Genomic DNA, 20405 nt, shown 5'->3' with positions numbered 1-20405 from the left:
GTTTTTTTTTTTTTTTTTTTTTTTGAATACGAAAAGGTTATATACATATACATATATACATACATATATATATATATATATATTGGTCCAAATGCAGCGTCCTGTTCTAGTGCGGCCGTGCGGAATGCACTATTAGGTATGCATAAATGCACTACAAAATGTTCAGAAATGAACTAGGGTGAAATGCACAAATGCACCACAACCTGGGACGCGCTGTCATGCACCATTAGGTATGCATAAATGCACCACAACGTGTTCAGAAATGCACTAGGGTGAAATGCAAAAATTCAACACAAAAATGCATCATACCCTGGTGCATTTTTGAACACGTGGTGCATTCTTGCATACCTAATGGTGAATGACCGTACGTCCGCACGGGAACAAGACCATATATATATATATAGCTACAGCCTACAGTTATTAATATACCAGTTAATAATAATGCTAAAGGTGTCTATATGGAACTCTGCAAATTTATATTGACATCTAAATTAGCTCTTATTTTGAACTTTCTGGTGGTAAGGATCTATTTAGAGCTCACCCTGTACATTGGATTTGTTTAATGCAGATATGATGGTGATGAAGAGGGTTTATGGCTGCACTGTGTTAAATATTCTGGACCAGATTGGACTTATGAATGCCCTTATCCAGTTTGGTCATCCTTAAGCTAGCCTCTTCTCGATCTTTTCTTTTTATGGGCTGGCTATATGAGAAATTTCGTAGTGCACATATAAACTGCTCTACGGTTTTAAGTTCCCAATACTCATTGTGTTCTCTGTAGCTGCATCACATTCCAACAACCAGCCTAGCAGTCCTGAAAGAATATTCAGTGTTGGAATTGGAAGGCACCCGAACAGCTGTACTCCAGAAGTGAGGTGGTGGGAATTGGTATCTTGAAGTGAACTTTACACTGTTGCAAGTGAAGCCTGCCTCCTTCAAATGAGTACACCTAATCATATCAGTTGCAAATTTGATTCTTTTAGGAACGAATTTGGAGCTGAATGGTTCTTCCATTTATTTTGTTATAGCCTCTTTTGTTTAACATGAGATTTCTGGTAAGAGGAAGAACAGCGGAACTCCGATAAATTTGAAGTTAGACTGCTAAATATAAACTAAGCTAATTTAGCATGAAAAGGAGAAATGAGAGTATGACTGGTGATACTAGATCCTATTTTCAAATATTAAAAGATAGTAACCCCAGTCAAGATGGCAAGTGATCCACACTTGTAACTACAAGGTCACGAGTTTGAATCCTTGCCCCCTTAGTTTGAGCTGGTCGGTTAGCTATGGTCTATAGTTAATTTAGGCTGGTTTACTTTTTTTGTGGTCCTTTGTCGGTTATAGTCACAAGACGGAGTTGAATATGTATTCTGTAGCCACCTTAGCATTTGTGTACTTCGATTAGGGTGCATTTGCTCGACTGTGCCAAACATATGATGGGTTTGTGAAAGTTGGATCCCAATTTGCAGTACAAGGCAGTGTCCTAATCCAAAGCCCCAAACATTAAAATCTCAAGTGTAATGCCCTCTTGCCTTCAAAATGGCATCATTCTTTCTTTAAAATCAAAATATTTGTCTTTCTAGTGTAAGTGTAGATTTTCCCTTTGGCTTTTCCCATTTCCCACTAGAAGAGAGCAGGATCATCATTATTACCATTGATATTATTGTACCATTCTTCTGTATTTTTGTTTTGGCTACCTTTAGGAAAAGGAGAAAAAGGGTCAAACGTGTGGCCTCAAATTGTGGGGATTGAAGTTTTATATGCTCTTTCAAGTCACTTTGGTTCTCAACTACTCTTTGAAGAAATAGTTCTCTCCACATTCGTATTTAAGTCTTCAAGATACACCAACTTGAATGGAAAGGTTGTTAGTAATTGGAACATCAATTGATGTTTAATGTCTCTCTTACACTATGTTTGATTTACGGAATGAAATTTGAAAGAATTGAAATCTTGTTTCATAGGGAAGGAATAAAATAAAAATTCTATTTCATTGTTCGGTTTGCGGTTTGCATAATAGAAATAAAATAAACGTTCAAAAGATGTAAATACCCGCTATTTTGAATGATATAGGTGCATAATAAAAATAACAATCGGCAATTCTACTACTATTATCTACTAAGTTTTGAGAACTCGGGAATAAGGGTTGTTTTGGAATAGCCCAACAAGTCAATTTTGCTTCTACTGAGACTTCTAATTCATGACCTCCCATTTGGGAAAGTCACTTCATGTTGCTCGACCATGTGAATCAAATGTGTTAATGTAAACAAGATTTTCACCTCTTTGCAGGGACATGCAAACGCCTATGCTTTCCGGATATATAGATACACTTGAAAACATAGTTACCATAGATTTTGATCAACCCCATCTAACTTTGATCTTGATACATAATTGTTTTAATAGTTCAATAGCTAGAGCTATAGATTTATTTTCTTGAATAGAATGGCATTGGTCTAAAATGAATAAATAAGAAAAAATTAACATGTTTAGTTCAATTGTGACGAGGTATAGATCTAGTTCTTTAATTATTTGAAATGTAGATTTAGTCTCTTAGTTATTGTTAAAGTGACAGATTGAGTGTATTAGGGAGTAAATCCATCACTAATATGTCATTTTGGTAATAACTGAATGTTTAAATGTACATTGTAAATAATGGAAGGATTAAAATTACATTATGATCATAACAGTCGGATGAAAAGTCTCGTTTACCGAGTAAATAAAATGGAGTAATTCAATTCCCAATGAAATAAAAGATGAAGGTACTTGGTCTAAATGGGTGACCCAATATTAGATTGCAGCAAAATATCTTATAAACCCTCCAGTACTTCAGCAGGTTAGTTGAGATCCAAAAGAATCTACATTGGGTTTTTGTGGTAGTTTTTCAGGTGTGATTAGGAAAGAGAACATGTGAGGTAAAAACAATGCTAAATTCGATGGTGTGGATGCTCTTAGGTTGCTCATCCCATTTATCTTGATTACTAGTAATTTTAAGTGAAATGCATGAAATTTTATGTTCAATAGTTCAATATTGTTTGCAATCTCTCTTAAGGAGATGGGTATACTTTCTCAATCTTTTTCAGTCCAAAGAATCAATGCCCCTAATGGTAGAAGAGATGCCATCACACTACACAGTAGTTGGCAGATGAATATATTAGTTGAACAAGTTTATATAATTGGAGTAAGTTTAGAAAATTAATATCACATTAATTATAATATGCATTTTAACTTACAAAAATTATAAAAGAAATAGAAAACCCAGTAAAAACATGTAAGAAAAAAAGTGCCAAAAAATTGTGTTTCAAGCAATAATTGGACGTATAATTTTTAAAGCTAATTGTTTCTTTGCACATAGTGAATAATAATTTATGTGGTAGGATTAAATTAAAAAAAAAGTTTTTTTTTGAAAGCTAAAAAAAAAAAGTTAAATAAACAAAAACAAATAAATTGTAACAATCTAACTAATTGAGTGAAATTAGTATATGATTTGACTAAAAAACATGATGATAGTATGACAATATTGATCAAACAACAAAATATAGGGTCTGATTAATATTTTAACTTAAATTACTTTTCATTTACAATATTAGTTAATAATGTTATAATGACATGAGGACATTTTTGTCTAAAAAAATACACTATTCAATAATTGAAACACCATTTGCAACTTTTTAAGCACGAGAGAACATATAATAGTTGAGAGTATTGTTGGTTTTAAGCAAATTAAAGTCTAGAAAGAAGGGCCAAGGACTTTGTGGTCTAGTGGCATCAAACGCTTCCCTTTATACGGGAGGTGGTGGGTTTGAGCCTCAGTGGGGGCAATACTTATTCTTGTGCTTCAATATGTACGCATTGTAATAGAGCAAAAAAAAAAAAGTCTAGAAAGAGGGGATACCTTGTGTTTAGATGGCATATAGTGATTTTTCATAAGGGGGTCACATTTGCTGACAAATTTAAAGATAAAAGTTGAAAGAAAGAGATTTATAACTTCATACTCCACTCTCCTTCTTATAACTTAAGGAGGACTTTCACTATGTATTTTGAACACATATACAAGTGACAAAGGAGCCGTGTTGAAAGTAAGTTTGAGAGAAAGAGATTTATAACTTCATACTCCACTCTTCTTCTTATTAGGGGTGGGCATTTCGGTTCGGTTTATCAGAACTGATCCGAACATAACTAGTAATACAAAACCGAACGGTTCGAAATTCTTGTAAACTGAACGGTTCGGTTAAAAACCGAACCGAACCGAACGGTTTAGTAAAAACCGAACCGAACTTTGTTAGGTTTAAATACTAATAATAATAATAATAAATTAATAATGATAATACTTATAATAACAACAACAACAATAAAAAAATAATAAAGAAGTAAATCTAAGTCCCTTACGCCTGCTTTGTCGTTTAATTCCTATTCTCACTGGTATCTCTTAAATTTTTTATTTGATTTCTTCATAGCTTGTTCTCTACTTTGCGCTTTTGTTGTTTGTTGCAATTGTTCTTACCTCACAATTAGTACTTAGGAAACGCTATAATTTGGGACTTAAACCGAACCGAAAACCGAACCGAAATAAATCCGAACCGAAACCGAACCATTTCAAACTGAACCGAACTCTAATGTTAAACCGAATGGTTAAAATTTTTTAAAACCGAAAAACCAAAACTGAAACCGAAATCGAAAAAAACTGAACCGAAGACCAAAATGCCAACCCCTACTTCTTATAACGTAAGAAGGAATTTCACTATGTATTTTGAACACATATACAAGTGACAAAGGAGCCTTTCACAATCACACTACTACTTGGTTATGCTTGACAGTCCTTGGATCCAAGCGTATGCTTGATAGTCCTTGGATCCAAGCTTCGAAATCTTCTCACCAACCTAAGCTTCATTGCCTGATCAAACTCCGCTAAGGGTCAGTTGCATTGGAAGTTGATCTTCCAACACCTTTGCAAGAGGAGATGTCTTGGTTTGAGGTTGGACTTTTACAATCTAGATGATTTTGTTTAGCTTAGAACACTAAGTATTGCTTGAAAACTAGTAATCTTTCTCTTTGATCTCAGGAAATAGTAAAAACGACAGATCCATTCTAAGCTTGCAGTCTTGGCCTCCTTAAATAGGCAAAGGAGTGTTGAGTGTAGATTCAAATTTAAATATGCTCGTTGTCACTCATGCAATTGGTAGTTGTGCAAAACCTATCACAATCCCCAAATTCGTTGCCAAGATCCATAAGATAATCCCTATTTGCAAAAACTGTACGTTTATCTCCAAGAATATGCCTTACATACACTATGTGTCAAACTTTTGAAAATGAGTCTAACAACTCTTTTTATACCATTGAAATAATTATAGCAATAATCACAATTCTATAAAAAAAATGTACATGTTTTTATAGTGTATAAAATATTATAAATATAATATATGTCTATAAAAGTGGCCATCGGCGCACCAAATAATCGTAGGCACCAACAGGACAATATGAACCACAATCACCACTTTGAGCAAGTGGTCAATAGATGCATGAATAATGATCTTTACCAGCCACTAGCACGACCAGACTAGGCTATTGCAAACCGCCAATAGCCGTAGGGTACTCTAAACCACCATCACCACTTTGAGCAAATGGGTAGCAAGGTACCAAAAAATTGCTAGTGTGAGCAAGATAGTCTGGACCATCATCACCATGTTGAGCAAGTAGCCAACGATATACTAAACATCTGTACGCATCGATGGGGGTAATATGATTACCTTCACCACTTTGAGCAACTGACCAATAGAAATTGAAATTATGGTCTTTAATCTTTATCGACCACTAGCACAATTGGACTAGGCTGTTGCGAACTGCCAATAGCAGCATGACAGTCTCGACTGCCATCACCCATTTGTTCAAGGGGCCAATGATAAACTCTTTATTTGACTATATTTTACCCACTATCTTAACCCTCTTTGTGCATAATTTGGCTTAGAAAGTTGTGAGCTAGGACTAATTCATATGTTGATATGAACCTAGCTCTAGGTTCAAATAAAATAGAGTATTGTCCCAAGATAGCTCTCAATGCAAGGATAGAGATAGATAAAAAAACCTTAGACCTCACAAAAAATTTTTAATCCCAACCCTCAAGGACTTAGAAAAATCCCGTTGTAGCTTCAAGTACCTCGATGATGCAATCTTCGATAAACTAGAGTCGAATCTAGTTTCCTTCGATTCAAGAACGACTCCACGAACTTAAACCTAAGGTTGAAGAAAAGAAGAATGATTCGAGTTCATGAATCAATTTGCTAGTCGAGTCCACGAACTAGCCACTAATTGAGTCCATAATTTGCAATAAGGTTTCTTACACAAGTGTAAAGAAAAACTTAGGGGGTTTTATTGAATGAAAGCGTAAATTAAAGCTGCTATGGTTTGCCCTATTTATAGATATAGGGGCAGCATTGTAATCCTAAATACAATGGAAAAAATAGTCCTAACCCTAACCTAAAAAGCAAGTTAGCCTTATTTAGAAAGGGATTTAAGGAATCATTTCTAAATACAAACTAGTGTTTTCTCTTTCATTCCTAACATTTTAAATTAATGATGGACAAAAATAATAGGGTTAATTTGGGCCTAATTTAATCCCCAAAATAAGCACTTAAACAATTATAAAAAACCTTGAGTTCTTCTTCATCTTTTGCAAATGGGTTTGACCAATGAAGAGTTACCTTAATTGTTTGGGCTTAGACCTTGTGATTGGCTCAATTGGTAGTCTTAATGGATCTTCATTATGTTGGGTTGCATCGTCCTCCCCTTCTTGAAAATGATTCGACCTCGAATCTTATAAGCATTGTCTTCGATCTGTGATATCACTTGAAATGGGCCACTATAATACTTTCCTCTATCAAATGGAATTCTTATTGAACTTTCTTGTTTCTTCCACCAATGATGCTTTAAGAATGTAGTGATGAGCCTTGTGGTGAGCCCGTTATGGGCTCTTATTTGATCTGGTGTGGGCTGGTTCCTATCACTCTCCTCTTCTTGAAAAGGATTCATCTTCAAATCCGGATCTTCAATGGGAGACAAACTAGCAAGCTCACTGTGTGCCTTATCACTTTTATGCAACTTCATCTTAGGATGCTTGTCACGAGTTGCTTCAATTAACTTTATCCTACAATCAACAAGTAAAACAACTAAGTCTAGTAGCACACCACAAAATGTAACAACTTGAGAAGTACTAAAAGTCATTTTGCTAAAATTGACAGGCACAAAATCTTTCTTGCTCGAGCTTAAAGGTAAACCATGGAAATATCAAGTAATGATTTAGATGTAGTGTGGTGGTAAGTAGCACAATTATGAACTAAGATTCTACATCTTTTTTCTTCTTTGACCAATAAAAATATCCTTGCAAAACACTAATTGTGACAAAAAGAATTTTAACGCAGTTCAGGAAATCCCTAAGTTGTGAAACACTTTTCGTATTGAAAAAAAGCCTGAATCCACTATGAGCACAATTTAAAGTACAAAGCTTAGGAACACTTTTTACACAATAGAAAATTTAGATCTCACTAGCTCTCTCTATTGAAACCTAACTCTAGTATTACTTCTAAGTGAAATTCTCTCATCTCAATACTTCTCAGCTCTCGGTACATAAGATAGGGAATTGAATGCCTGCCTTTCCTTGTTGGCTAGAGATCTTTATAAAGACTTTCAAGAGATCCTTTATCTTTAGTCCATATGGGAATGCGATTTCCTACATTGACTGGGACTTGTATTCTGACTTTATCTTGGTCTTTGATTCTTCCATTTTGATTGGGACTGGAATTTATATTTTTGCTAATAATTTAGGATAACAAAATAACCCAAAAATCATCACTCTTTGAAATACCAAATTGTTCTCTATGTGAATCAACAATTAAATTAAATTAGTACCCAAAACACAGAAAAAGTGTCAATCCCATTGATTTTGAACCTTAGCCCCTTGTGCAAGTAGTATTTGCCATAAGAAGTTTTCAAATGTTTCTTATAACATCCAATATTCCAAGTAATTCCTTATCTCTATCATATAAAGTCCTAGTAAAATCAAAATTAAGGAATCTCGGATCTATGAAGGCAAACAAATTTCTAACACATCTAGTAAGTAAGTCATTAATAGAAACATGGCAAACAAATCTAGAGAATTTTAATGCCTTTTGAAATAAAAGTGAGTGGAGATAATGACTCCTCTTCTTTTCTCTAGCTTACTATTCTTTTTAGTTACCAAGAGAAGAGAGGTTGCACTTTGACACCTTGGGCTGGTCCTTTCCATTGTGCCACTGATTGCGATCCCTTTGTTTGGCTACAAACTGAGTTAGAGGAAATTGGAGTGGCGACTGCAATTCCAAACATGGAGGTTCGTCCACTTTTCTATCTTTAATTTCTTCTTTCTTCAAAGCTGGTTTGAGAGCTTGCGTCAACCTCAATTGAGATTTCTTCTACTTGTTTAGGAGACAAAGGAGGCAAGACATCTAACTCCATTCAGAACTGATTTTTTTGTCAAACTATCGTGGTCTACCTAACAAGATATGAGCAGCCCGCATTGGGATAATATCACACAAGATTTTGGTAGAGTAACTATTAATAGATAAAGGAATAATAGCCTGTTTGGTTACTCAAACTTCTCCTGCATCAGTTAGCAATTGCAAAAGATAAGGATTCAGGTGATCAAGCAAAGGTAATTGAAGAAATTTAACCATAGCTGCACTAGCTACATTTGTGCAACTTCAAGAATCTATTACCACAATACAAGCATTCCCTCTAATTGATCCCTTAGCATAAAAGATATTTTCTCTTTGAGACTCATCTTTTTTTAAAGGGTGAACATTCAAAACCCACTTAGCAACAATAGTATGAATATACTCACTATCGGCATATTCAGAATCAAAATTTAAAGGTATGAATGGTTCCCCCTCAACGTGTTCATTGGGGGTTTCAAAATGGTCACATACCTCATCCTCATACTTATATTCAAGACAAGAAGCAAATTTTTCATATTGTTTTGCTATCTTAACTACCCTAGGCTATATTAAATACCAAATTGATGAGAACCAAGTTCAAGGTTCAAATAAAATAGACTATTGTCCCAAGATAGCTCTCAATGCAAGAATAGAGATGGATCAAAATACCTTAGACCTCACGCAAAACCCTTAGTCCCGGATCCTCAAAGACTTAGAAAAATCCCGTTGTAGCTTCAAGTACCTCGATGATGCAATCTTTAATAAACCAGAGTCGAATCTAGTTTCCTCCGATTCAAGAACGACTCCACGAATCTAAATCTAAGGTTGAAGAAAGAAAGAATGATTCGAGTCCACGAATCAATTTGCTAGTCGAGTCCATGAACTAGCTATTAATTGAGTTCACAATTAGCAATAAGGTTTCTTACACAAGTGTAAAGAAAAACATAGGAGTTTTATTGAATGAAAGCGTAAATTAAAGCTGCTATGGTTTGCCCTATTTATAGATATAGGGGCAGCATTGTAATCCTAAATACAATGGGAAAAAGAGTCCTAACCCTAATTTAGAAAACAAGTAAAGATAATCCTATTTAGAAAGGGATTTAAGGAATCCTTTCTAAATACAAATTAGTGTTTTTTCTTTCATGCCTAACGTTTTAAATTAATGATGGACAAAAATAATAGGGCTAATTTGGGCCTAATTTAATCTCCAAAATCAGCACTTAAAATATTATAAAAAGCTTTGAGTTCTTCTTCATCTTTTGAAAATGGGCTTGACTTGGATTTCCATCATCTTTGAACATAACCAATGAAGAGTTGCCTTAATTGTTTGGACTTAAACCTTGTGATTGGACCAATTGGTACTCTTAATGGATCTTCATTATGCTGGGCCACATCATCATCCTCTTCTTGAAAATGATTCGACCTCGAAGCTTATAAGTATTGTCTTCGATCTGTGATATCACTTGAAACGAGTCACTATAATACTTTCATTCTTATTGGACTTTCTTGTTTCTTCCTCCAATGATGCTTTAAGGATGTAGTGATGGGCGTTGTGATGAGCCCGTTATGAGCTTTTATTTGATCTGGTGTGGGCTGGTTCATATCATATGTATTTATCTATAGTTGTACCCACTCATGCAAAGGAGTGATTTTAGCCGTTTGTGGAGCTGGGGAGTTCGTTGGATAGGAGCGAAGAATGCTTTGGAGTAGTATATGAGAAGATTGTGTTGAAATGGGCGAGACAAATACTAGAAGCAGTATTTTAGATAAAGCATGGGTGCCTTCACGCTAGTGACTGAGCCCATCATTGGGTACGAGAAGAGACACGCCTGTGAGATGGCTATAGTGCGAAGAAGGGTGACAATACGCCCGTGTCATTGCCCGTGTGCTTGTTCCTGTTCTTTGTATTAATCTATATTTTCTAACTTTAATGAAGGGATTAGAACCCTAGGTAGCATAGATTATTTTCTTTTTATTTCCTATCATCATTTTAGGATAGATTTGATTAGTTTTACATTTGGAATCCATCTTTCAAGCTTGTCACTACAGATTGGAGTTTGATTCAACATTGCTTTGGGCATCTTCAATAGAGAAGCTTTTATTACCGTTTATTTTATCGTTTGTGCAATGTTTCTGCTATTTGCTTGTGCTTTCCTTATATCTATGCTTCCTAAGTGTGAGTAGTCATTTAGGGGCATAGGTTAGGGATTCATTGCCTATCTTAATGTTTTGTATGTGATTATTGCATAAGGGGTAGAACTTTAATCTAGGGTTCATATGTTTGTGAATTGAAGGATTTTTTAAATTTAATCTTGCTAATGTGTGGTACGTAGTATTCATTAGCTTGCCATAATGAGAATTGGTTGAAGAACTCAAGCCGCTCCTTGCACAACCAAATTTATCTCTTTGAAAGTAAGAGAAAATTTGGGGGGCCTTGATGCTTCGTGAACTTGAAGAACTTGGGGAAGAAGCATCACGAAAGTGAGGCAATCCCTTGTTCTAATCCTTGTTTGACTGACCATGAAAGTTACTGTTAAGCTAGGATTCCATCGTGCATTCCCTCATGATACCTTGGTTATTTGTTCTTTCTAATCCAATAGGTTATTGTAACATCTAGAAGGTGATATTTCCTAACTTGAGCATTGTCTTTTCTTATTGTGTTATTTCATATATTCGGCGTGTTATTTTGTGTTTATTTTCCCATCTATGTGCATGAGTGTGCTTGGATTCTTATGGGCTTAAGACTTTGGTGTCTAGAAGTTAGGTAATTACACAAGTACGTGTTATAACACCAATCCTCTGCGGAACGTCAACTTTTCACTTGTAATCCTTAAATAAAAGTCCCCGTCCCTCCATGATACTCACTCAACAAAAGCAAGACAAGGCATATTCGCTTTAGTTGAACAGACTAGAGCGGTCAAAGAGGCACAAGAGGCAAGAAACCTAAGACCTGAGACCTCACTGTCCAAATACCTAGGAGCGCGAGATGAAGAATCAAAATAGTTCTTGTACTCCAACATTGAAGTCTCCACAAGGATATACCTAGTACCCCTAAACAGAGACCACTGAAGATATGTAAAGAGAACCCGAAAAGACTCCGAAATCCATCCATAGACCCTGAGTTAGCAACCCCATAACAAAGGCACCCCCCATGGAGCTAGAGATAGAGAGATTGTTTTTATTTTTTATTTTTACCTTTAAAGGTCCATCTGGAAAAGCCGACCATCGAACCATGCGAACAACACGTCTCGGCACCTAACTACTCAAGTAAGCAAGAATGAGGGCCAACTCGGGGGGCAAGATGTGCTTCCCTGGCCATCCGTGAAGGATGCACTCTACCACCGACTTAGCCACGCTAAAGATCACCTTAGAGATGCTAGGTGGCCCCCAACCATGCATGCACCCATTCCTATGCTTCCATAACTCCCAAATGATCAAATATAACAACTTGCAAGCATGGTTGCAGTAGGCGCTGGGCGCTAGTCGGGCGGTAGACTAGCGCCTAGCGCCTAGGCGGTGCTTAGGCAGCGACCTATAAAAACAAAAAAATAATGCATGTGTGTGAGTGTATGTCATATATATATATATATATATATATATATTATTTATTTTATTTATATAAATAAATAAATTTAAATATATATGAATATAATAAAAAAATTAATAAGACCGACTCGCTCGAGTTAACTCGGCTAACTCTGTCGATTTGGGCGAATTAACTTAGCCGATCTAGCCGAGTCGACCGCCAACTCGGCTCAGTCGGCCGAGTTAGGCACTAGGCCGCCGCCGCCTATGGAGCAATTCGTCTCGGTGTAGGAGCGCCTAGCGCCTAGGCGTCCGATTTTTGCAACAATGCTTGCATGTAACAAAAGAAAGCAAACGTGAACTTGAGGACATGGTATTCCCAAAATACTTATGTTGTGTTACAATATAGATAAATTGTTACATTATACCATTAATGAAAATTAATTAAGCATATAATTAAAAACATGGTATTCCCAAAATACTTATATTGTGTTAATTACTTAAATTCAATTCTTTAATTTGTTTTCACTTTCTCCCACTTTACAATCTTCTTTCTCTATTCTCTAAATTGAAAAAAATGTACGAGTAAAACAATTTATTTATTTATTTTCTCTAATTTTTCATTTTCACAGAAAAATATAAAAAATGTTCTTCTAACATCATCCTTGCAACTGGGGTTCAATATTACACTGCAAATTTTACTGTGGACCGCGGTCCACAATGGATTATGGACTGCGTATCAAAACAGCGTCGTTTTGATTAATGAAAACAAACGGCTAAAACGGCTCCGTTCCGCGCAACTGTAGTTTCCTTTCAACGTAACTGCAATTTCTTTTCAACACAATTGTAGTTCCCTTTCAACATAACTGTAGTTCTTTTTCGATATAACTGCAGTTTCATTCGACATTATACACTCAAATATGTTAAATTGTTATTCAGTTTCCTTTCAACACAATTACAGTTTCTTTTATAATACACTGTAATTTCCTTTAAACACAACTACAATATCATTTCGATATAACTACAGTTTCATTAGACAATATACACCAAAAAATGTGAAACTGTTATTCAGGATCAGTTTATATACACTGCAGCTGCATTTCAACACAACTACAGTTACATTTCGATATAACTACAGTTTCATTCGATAATATAAAAACAAATGTGAAGTAGTATCTTTTGAGATGAATTGTAGTATCAGTTACGGAGCTCCGTTACAACTTACGGCAATCTTTTTTTTTATTTACTGAAACGACGTCGTTTTGTGACCATGGTCTACAATACAATGCATTGTGGACCATGGTCCATCGTATAACGACTGATATTACACGGCATGTGACCATGTCATTTTTTAAAGAGCCTATGGGGATTGAAAGGGTTGCAATTTTTGCAATCCTTTAAAATAAACAAGTGCAGCTGAGTGGACCCACTTTTTTTTTGCTATAAATGGAACTGAAATTTTTGACAAATGGCCTCCAATTGATCGTTTTTAATTATTAAACATATTATTATTATTATTATTATTATTATTATTATTATTATTATTATTGCTACTACTATTATATATTATATTATATTATATTTTACTGGTGATCTAGTTGAAATGGTAAAAGATAAAAGAAAAAAATATTGTGTAAATTATAAATATAATGATATAACAGTATGACCAATTTTTAAAAGTGAGAGAGTATTGCAAGGATAAACAGTCTGGCCTAACAATGCAGGCAGGCATGCATTAATGAAGATGAATTGATCATCAAGTTGAAGGGTTAATATATGGGCAAATTAAAGGTAAGGTTATATTTGATGCAAGTTGGAAATGGAGTGATGGTGGCAACTGGAAATGAAATCTGATCCAGTAAAAGATGAGATGGCCAAAGTGTATGTATTATTGATGGTGAGGTGGCCACACATAACTGGTGGCCCTGCCCCATTATTCCCCAATTCATTCACTTTTTACTGAATAGGGGCACATCTTGGGGGTGAATAGGGTAGGCATTAACCCTCCTTGAAATGTCAAGTATGAGTTGTAAGGCTTAAGCTCCCCAATTGGATTGGTGGGTGACACATCAGAAAGAGAAAAACTGGTGGAGCCCCACTTTAATTGCATTTGGGTATTTACCAGCATGGAGCCTAACCCTCTTCCTTGCCTCAATCTTTTGCAAGAGGGAAACCCAATCTATATTGGGTTAAATGGAGCATTAGCCAAGGAAAGATTACAATTTGGATCATTCATGCATGCAGCTGTGCTCTATCTCATCTCATCTCATTTCTAATAAATGTAATGTAATGCTTTCGGATACTTTTCAACAACTGTAAACAATAATCAACAAAGTTACCAATTAAGCAATGCTTAATTAATTTAACACTACTCCCATCCCACTGCCCAAAAGATTAGTTGATGAGCTGGCCGGTAAGAATCGTTCATCTCGCTATTGCTAGCTAAAAAGTAAATATATTGCAAATTGGAATAGTTCAATTGAAGTATGTGCTCCATCTATCTCAATTAAAAACAAACCTAAGTTGATAATTGAATTGCATATTTACGTTTATATATTATATATATATATGCTCAACATGCCCCTCACGGGCAAATTATATCATGGACCTGGATCTACCTTGCATTATAGACTCTGGTCCAAAAATAACTTTCAGATTCTGTATCTGTAATTGACACATTTTATATCTGGAGTTTGACAGTTTTTGTACCTGTAGTTATCATATTATGTGTTAGCAATTATCAAGTTATTTATTTACATGTACCAAAACTGTTAATTGTAAGTACATAATGTGTTAATTGAAGGTACATAATTTTTATATATAAAGGTTGACAATGCAATATAAACCTTGGTCCATGTATAACAATTTCCCCTCACATGTGCGGACCAATTACTTTTTTATGGGCTCCCAGCAACACGTAGACTATACTCCATCTTAATTAAAAGTTTAAATTGATAATTGAACTGCACATTTATGTTTATATATTATATACCTACTCACACAAGTTGCACCCGCCCCTGTTTAAACTTTTGTGTGTAAAAAAAAATTGAAAAAGAAAATACTACAATGCCCGCCTTCCCACCAAAACTAGCCGTAATGCACATTCCACCTCCTCTATATAAATGAACCCCTCACTTGAATTGATTACCCAAGCTTACATTCACTCAACAATTAGCTACCTAGCTACTACTACTACTTCACTACTCTCACAAGGAGTGCCTACATTATATTCAAATCTTAATCCTTCATTCTTGTGAGAATGGACTTGGCTTTTGCGTTCGGTCTTCTAGGTAAAATTAAAGCTTATTTGATATATATGCGTGTTCCTATATACACTATTATTATTCATCTCCTCCATTGCTTGGGAAACCCTACAATCCTTTCGGTTGTAGGTAAACCCCGCATTATTACCTAGCCAAAAGTAAACCAGTCTAAGTTACTCATAACTGACAAACTCAAACCAACCTGTAACCTTGTGATTACAAGTAGTGTAGATCTCTTGCCATTTTGACTGGGATTACCTCAAATCACCACTGATTTGATATTATATTATATATATGGTTTCCCATGAGACAGCTAGCAAGCGCATGGAGTAATATACAAATACATGCACAATATATATTTTAAACTTTTCTTTGTTTCTTTCTTTCAGCTTACTTTTGTGCATGCCTAGTTGATATGATAAAGTTTTGTTTGGTTTTGCTATGATTGTTTTGCAGGGAATATTGTCTCATTCATGGTGTACCTTGCACCCGTGTAAGTACAATATATATAATATAATGTTCCATATATATATGTTTCATAGTTAGTTGAGAAGGAAATAGATACATTATATTGTTAGCTAGGGGTTTTAATTTGTGGAGGGACGTATGTATATGTTGCAGGCCAACATTTTATAAGATTTACACGAAGAAATCGACGGAAGGATTCCAATCAGTGCCGTACGTTGTCGGGCTGTTCAGTGCCATGCTATGGATTTACTACGCTTTCCTCACCCCCGACACCACTCTTCTCATTACCATCAACTCTGTCGGATGTTTCGTACAAACTTTCTACCTTTGTTTCTTCCTCTTCTATGCCACCAACAAAGCTAAGGTATGTACAAATTATAACTCCTCCAACTCCATTCTACTAATTAACTAAGCCCCTGCGCTTTGGATAGTTGGTTCAATTCGTCGCCTAACTTAAATGTCATAACAGTATGGGGTCTAGATTGAATCTCTAATTAAGGATCTGACTTGTGGGTTGATTATAGTAATTACGAATTGAATGAATGCAATAATATAAGGAGTAAATTAATACTATTGGGGGTTTTAATTAATTTGTGTTTGCAGATTAACACAATGAAAGCTCTTCTTCTCCTGAACGTTGGTGGGTACGGGCTAATCATTCTGATTACTCAATTTGTGGCCAAAGACTCCTCAAGCCGAGCCCATATTGTAGGGTGGATTTGCTTAGTGTTTGCTTTGTGCGTGTTTGTCGCACCATTGTGCATTTTGGTACGTATGGCTAATTTAATATTATAATATATATTAGTTGAAGTTTCCAATTTAATTACACTTTTAATTAGTACGTACGTGCTTGCATATATATAAAATGTAATGTATATTATCTGATGTGTTGCGCGCAGAGGCAAGTTATCAAGACCAAAAGTGTGGAGTACATGCCATTTCTCCTCTCTTTTTTCCTCACTCTTAGCGCTGTCATGTGGTTCTTCTACGGTCTACTCCGCAAGGACTACAATATTGCAGTAAGCATGAATTATTAGATTGTTAATTATATATCTATTAAAACCATGTCTTAGGTGAGAACTTGCGAATTATTGCATGAGTGCACACAATCTACCCCTAAACATAAAGTAGATGCGTGTGCATCCGTGTAGTAGATTTTGTGCACTCATACAGTTCTCACATTCTCACCTAAGGCATAGCTGTCATATGAATCTGAATAAATAAATAAATATATATAGTTATTTAAGGGTGGGTACGTATTGAATGCAGATTCCGAACATATTGGGGTTCATCTTCGGCATCCTCCAGATGGTGCTTTACGTGGTATACAAGAACGGGAAGAAGACGGAATCGAGCGCCGAGCAAAAGCTGCCGGAAAGTGAGCAAGTGGAGCTGAAGCAGCAGGTCCCGGAGGAGTTGAAAGAGCAGGTGATCGATGTTGTCAAGCTCAGCGCTGCTCTTGCGCTCACCGGAATGTCTCCGCCGCTGGCCGTGGCAGTGCCGGTGCCGTTGCCTTTGCCCGTGTCTCAAACTCCTAACTAATTGCTATCATGCAAGCTTAAGCGAAGCAATGCTTGACTGTCATTTCGTATCTTAATTATCATGTCTGTCATGTCCTTCAATTGTGTATGTTATGTGTGGCTTAATTATTTAATTTCAACTTGTTTTGTATTATATATAATTATTAATTATTATTATTATTGCTTTCATATTCCTAATCAACTTTAACAAATTAATTAAATGCTATCCACAAAACTATACTCCTAACTCAATCCTTTAGGGATATATATAAGATAATAAATATATACAAACTCGATCAAGATCAGAGAAATAATAACATCATATGTATTTTAAGATGGTGAGATGTCTAAAGTGTATTAATATATCTTTAGTTAAACTATATATTAACAATTAAAATTAATTATAACTTGAAATTTTTAAGAACATCCAACATTAATTTGGTAATTAAATAATTTTCTTATAATATTCTTTCTTCCCAAAGAATTGAGGCGGGGGTTCAGTGCTTCATTGGCCAAGTTGTAGTAATTTATTATCCATTTTTGTTATACAAATTAAAGTTGCAACAGTATCCTCATGAAATTGCTAATTTAGCAATTTACCCAACTTATCAACAACTACAACAATAATAATATATTTTTTTGCTGCAATTTAGACTTCTTGCTTCACTATTTTGAGATACATTAATCATATTTGTCCAGTTTATAGTAATTATCTTTAATTGTTGAATCAATGTTTTGATTGAACCTAGCACTTTATATTGCTATATATAATTATATTATTGAGTTGATGATGTTCATCATGCCTTTTATTTTCTTAATCACTTTATATTGCTATATATACTTCACATTATTGAGTTGATGTTCATCATGCCATGCCTTTTATTTGCTTAATCACTCTATATTGATATACTAGTTTTTCTTATGCGCGATGCGTAAAAAATAGGTGCCCAATATTAATATTTTATAATAAAATTTTAAATTTATTTATATTTTAGATATTTAAATTATTGTAAATAATAATAATAATAATAATAATGTAAAATATTTTTATAAATTTATATTTATATTTTAGAAAATAACTAACATATAACTCCAATATATAATATGTATATATTATTATTATTGAAGAAAATAAGAAAATATATAGTAGATGCATGTGCATGGTAACAATAGTGGAAAAGATAACGGAAGTTATAACGGTAGGGGTATGTTTGTCTAATATATTGTAAAGTACAACTTTTATAGCATAATGTACAAAAAAACTTAACGGAAAAAAAAAGGACATAAATGAAGGGTATAACCTTCATTCACACTTATTATGTTTTTAGATATAATTATATTATTGAGTTGATGTTCATCATGCCTTTTATTTGCTAAATCACTTTTGTTAGGATTTAAGCGTTTATCGTTATGCCAAAATATAAAGCTAGTAGTGAAGACACAATATAATATTATTTCATTATACTTGCATAGCAATTAACGTTATGTTTTAATGACAAAATAATAGACTCGGCTCTCTGAGCTGTAACCCAACAATCCCTCCCCATCACTTACCTACTTTGATACCAATTGTCAGGATGAAACACTTACTACTACACTAAAAGCTATAGCTAATAGCAAAGGCCTAACATTATTTTTTTATAATTGCATAACCGTCAGTGCCGCATTTCAACCGCCATAGCCCAACAACTTTATATTGCTATATATAATTATATTATCGGGCTGATGTTCATCATGCCTTTTATTTGGTTAATATCTTTATATATTTATATATACTTATATTATTGATGAGTTGATGTTCGTCATTATGCCTTTTATTTTCTTAATCATTTTATATTGTTATATATAATGCATAATTATATTATTGAGTTGATGTTCATCATGCCTTTTATTTACTTAATTTGAGTAAATTTACAAAAATAAAAAAATAAACAAATAAATTATATAAGTAATTTATGAACTTTAGAAAGCTATTTATATACACCTTATTACAAATGATTTTTAGGCTACACTTCATAGTTCATATACCAAGTTTTGTATAAGATCATCTCGCGTGAGACAAATTTCAAATATGTAATACTTTGTAACAAAAAAATGTATAGTAATACTTTTTTTTTTACGGGTTAACAAGTGTTGTGTTTTCTTAGGAAAATATTACTTATTTCTTGAAAAAGTATTAGAAAATATCCGTAATACTTTTTAACAAAATATAATACTTGTTAACCCATATAAAAGTATTATATGCATTTGCCTAGAAACAAAAAATATGTATCATGTGAGCAATATCTGTAGTGGCAAATGCTTGATCTTGACAGGTATTTTTCACCATTCAATTATTATTTTAGCTTGGTGGCTTGATTCACCCATGATTGGATGAAAGAATTATAACTTCACAAAAGTTTTATTAAACTTATGAAAAATGACATTTTTTGTCATTGAATTCATTTCATAATCACTTTTCACCCTTAAATTATTACATGGTAGTTCTTTTCATCCATGGCAGGATGAAATTGTCAAAACCTAATAGAAAGAAGTTTTACAATGCTCTTCTTATTCCTCATTCGAAGCATTTCGTTTATTATTTCTTCATTTATGGCACGTTCGGTTCGCGAAATAGGTCTGGAATGAAATAACATTCCCAATAATAGGCTTATTCCGCTATTTGGTAAAACTTTCTATTCCAGGAACAATGTTCATGGGAATGACCTATTCCCCTTGAAAGGGGAATAGAGATTCCTAGCCCCCTAGGTATTAGGCTATATCTTAAACCAACCAGACACTGTAATATAATTCCTAAAGTCTATTCCTTCCACGAACCAAACGATAGAATACAATTCTTATTCTATTCCTTATGGAATAGCATTCCTATTACCTCAAAATTCATTCCGTGAACCAAACGTGTTGTTAGATCATTTGCACTGATTTTTTATTTTTTTTTAGATCATTTGCACTGATTTTTTTTATCTCAAATAATTAACTAAAAAACAACGTAACAATTTTTTATTAATAATTAAATTTACCCATGTTCGCTCCGAGAGGCACGGGAGATGGTCCAGGGGGAATCGTCACTTGTGGTAATTAAACCCGGGTTCTCCCAAAATTCCTCCCCACAAAGAGAGCTCACTTGCCACTTGAGCTACCCCATTGGCTTAATTAATAATTAAATTGCT

General features: G+C 34.4%; 2 protein-coding genes across 2 annotated transcripts in view; both read left to right on the top strand.

Moving 5' to 3' along the window:
* LOC116016393 (RNA pseudouridine synthase 7) overlaps window positions 1-1609 on the top strand; it is a 10889-nt gene extending 9280 nt beyond the window's left edge. Inside the window, exon 12 of the mRNA XM_031256632.1 lies at window positions 569-1609. Within this exon, the coding sequence (XP_031112492.1) occupies window positions 569-671 (103 nt within the window). The 3' untranslated portion in view covers window positions 672-1609. The remainder of the gene's footprint in view (window positions 1-568) is intronic.
* Window positions 1610-15141: 13532 nt separating this feature from the next.
* Window positions 15142-17412, top strand: LOC116017437 (bidirectional sugar transporter SWEET9-like). The gene is made up of 6 exons (XM_031258023.1): window positions 15142-15274; window positions 15704-15740; window positions 15869-16079; window positions 16319-16483; window positions 16615-16734; window positions 16985-17412. The coding sequence occupies exons 1-6, from the start codon at window positions 15244-15246 to the stop codon at window positions 17255-17257; spliced, it is 837 nt and encodes a 278-aa protein (XP_031113883.1). The 5' UTR covers window positions 15142-15243; the 3' UTR covers window positions 17258-17412.
* Window positions 17413-20405: the final 2993 nt, after the last annotated feature.

This window comes from Ipomoea triloba, chromosome 4 (genome assembly GCF_003576645.1).
Source record: "Ipomoea triloba cultivar NCNSP0323 chromosome 4, ASM357664v1".
NCBI lineage: Eukaryota > Viridiplantae > Streptophyta > Magnoliopsida > Solanales > Convolvulaceae > Ipomoea > Ipomoea triloba.
The sequence above is the reverse complement of the archived record's forward strand: the minus strand, read 5'-3'. Positions and strand labels throughout refer to the sequence as shown.

Bases quoted from the DNA above. Each gene is read 5' to 3' on its own strand.
- LOC116017437 (XM_031258023.1), top strand. From the start codon at position 15,244: ATGGACTTGGCTTTTGCGTTCGGTCTTCTAG. The intron at 15,275-15,703 runs GTAAAATTAAAG...ATTGTTTTGCAG, and splicing joins TTTTGCGTTCGGTCTTCTAG to GGAATATTGTCTCATTCATG. The intron at 16,080-16,318 runs GTATGTACAAAT...TTGTGTTTGCAG, and splicing joins ATGCCACCAACAAAGCTAAG to ATTAACACAATGAAAGCTCT.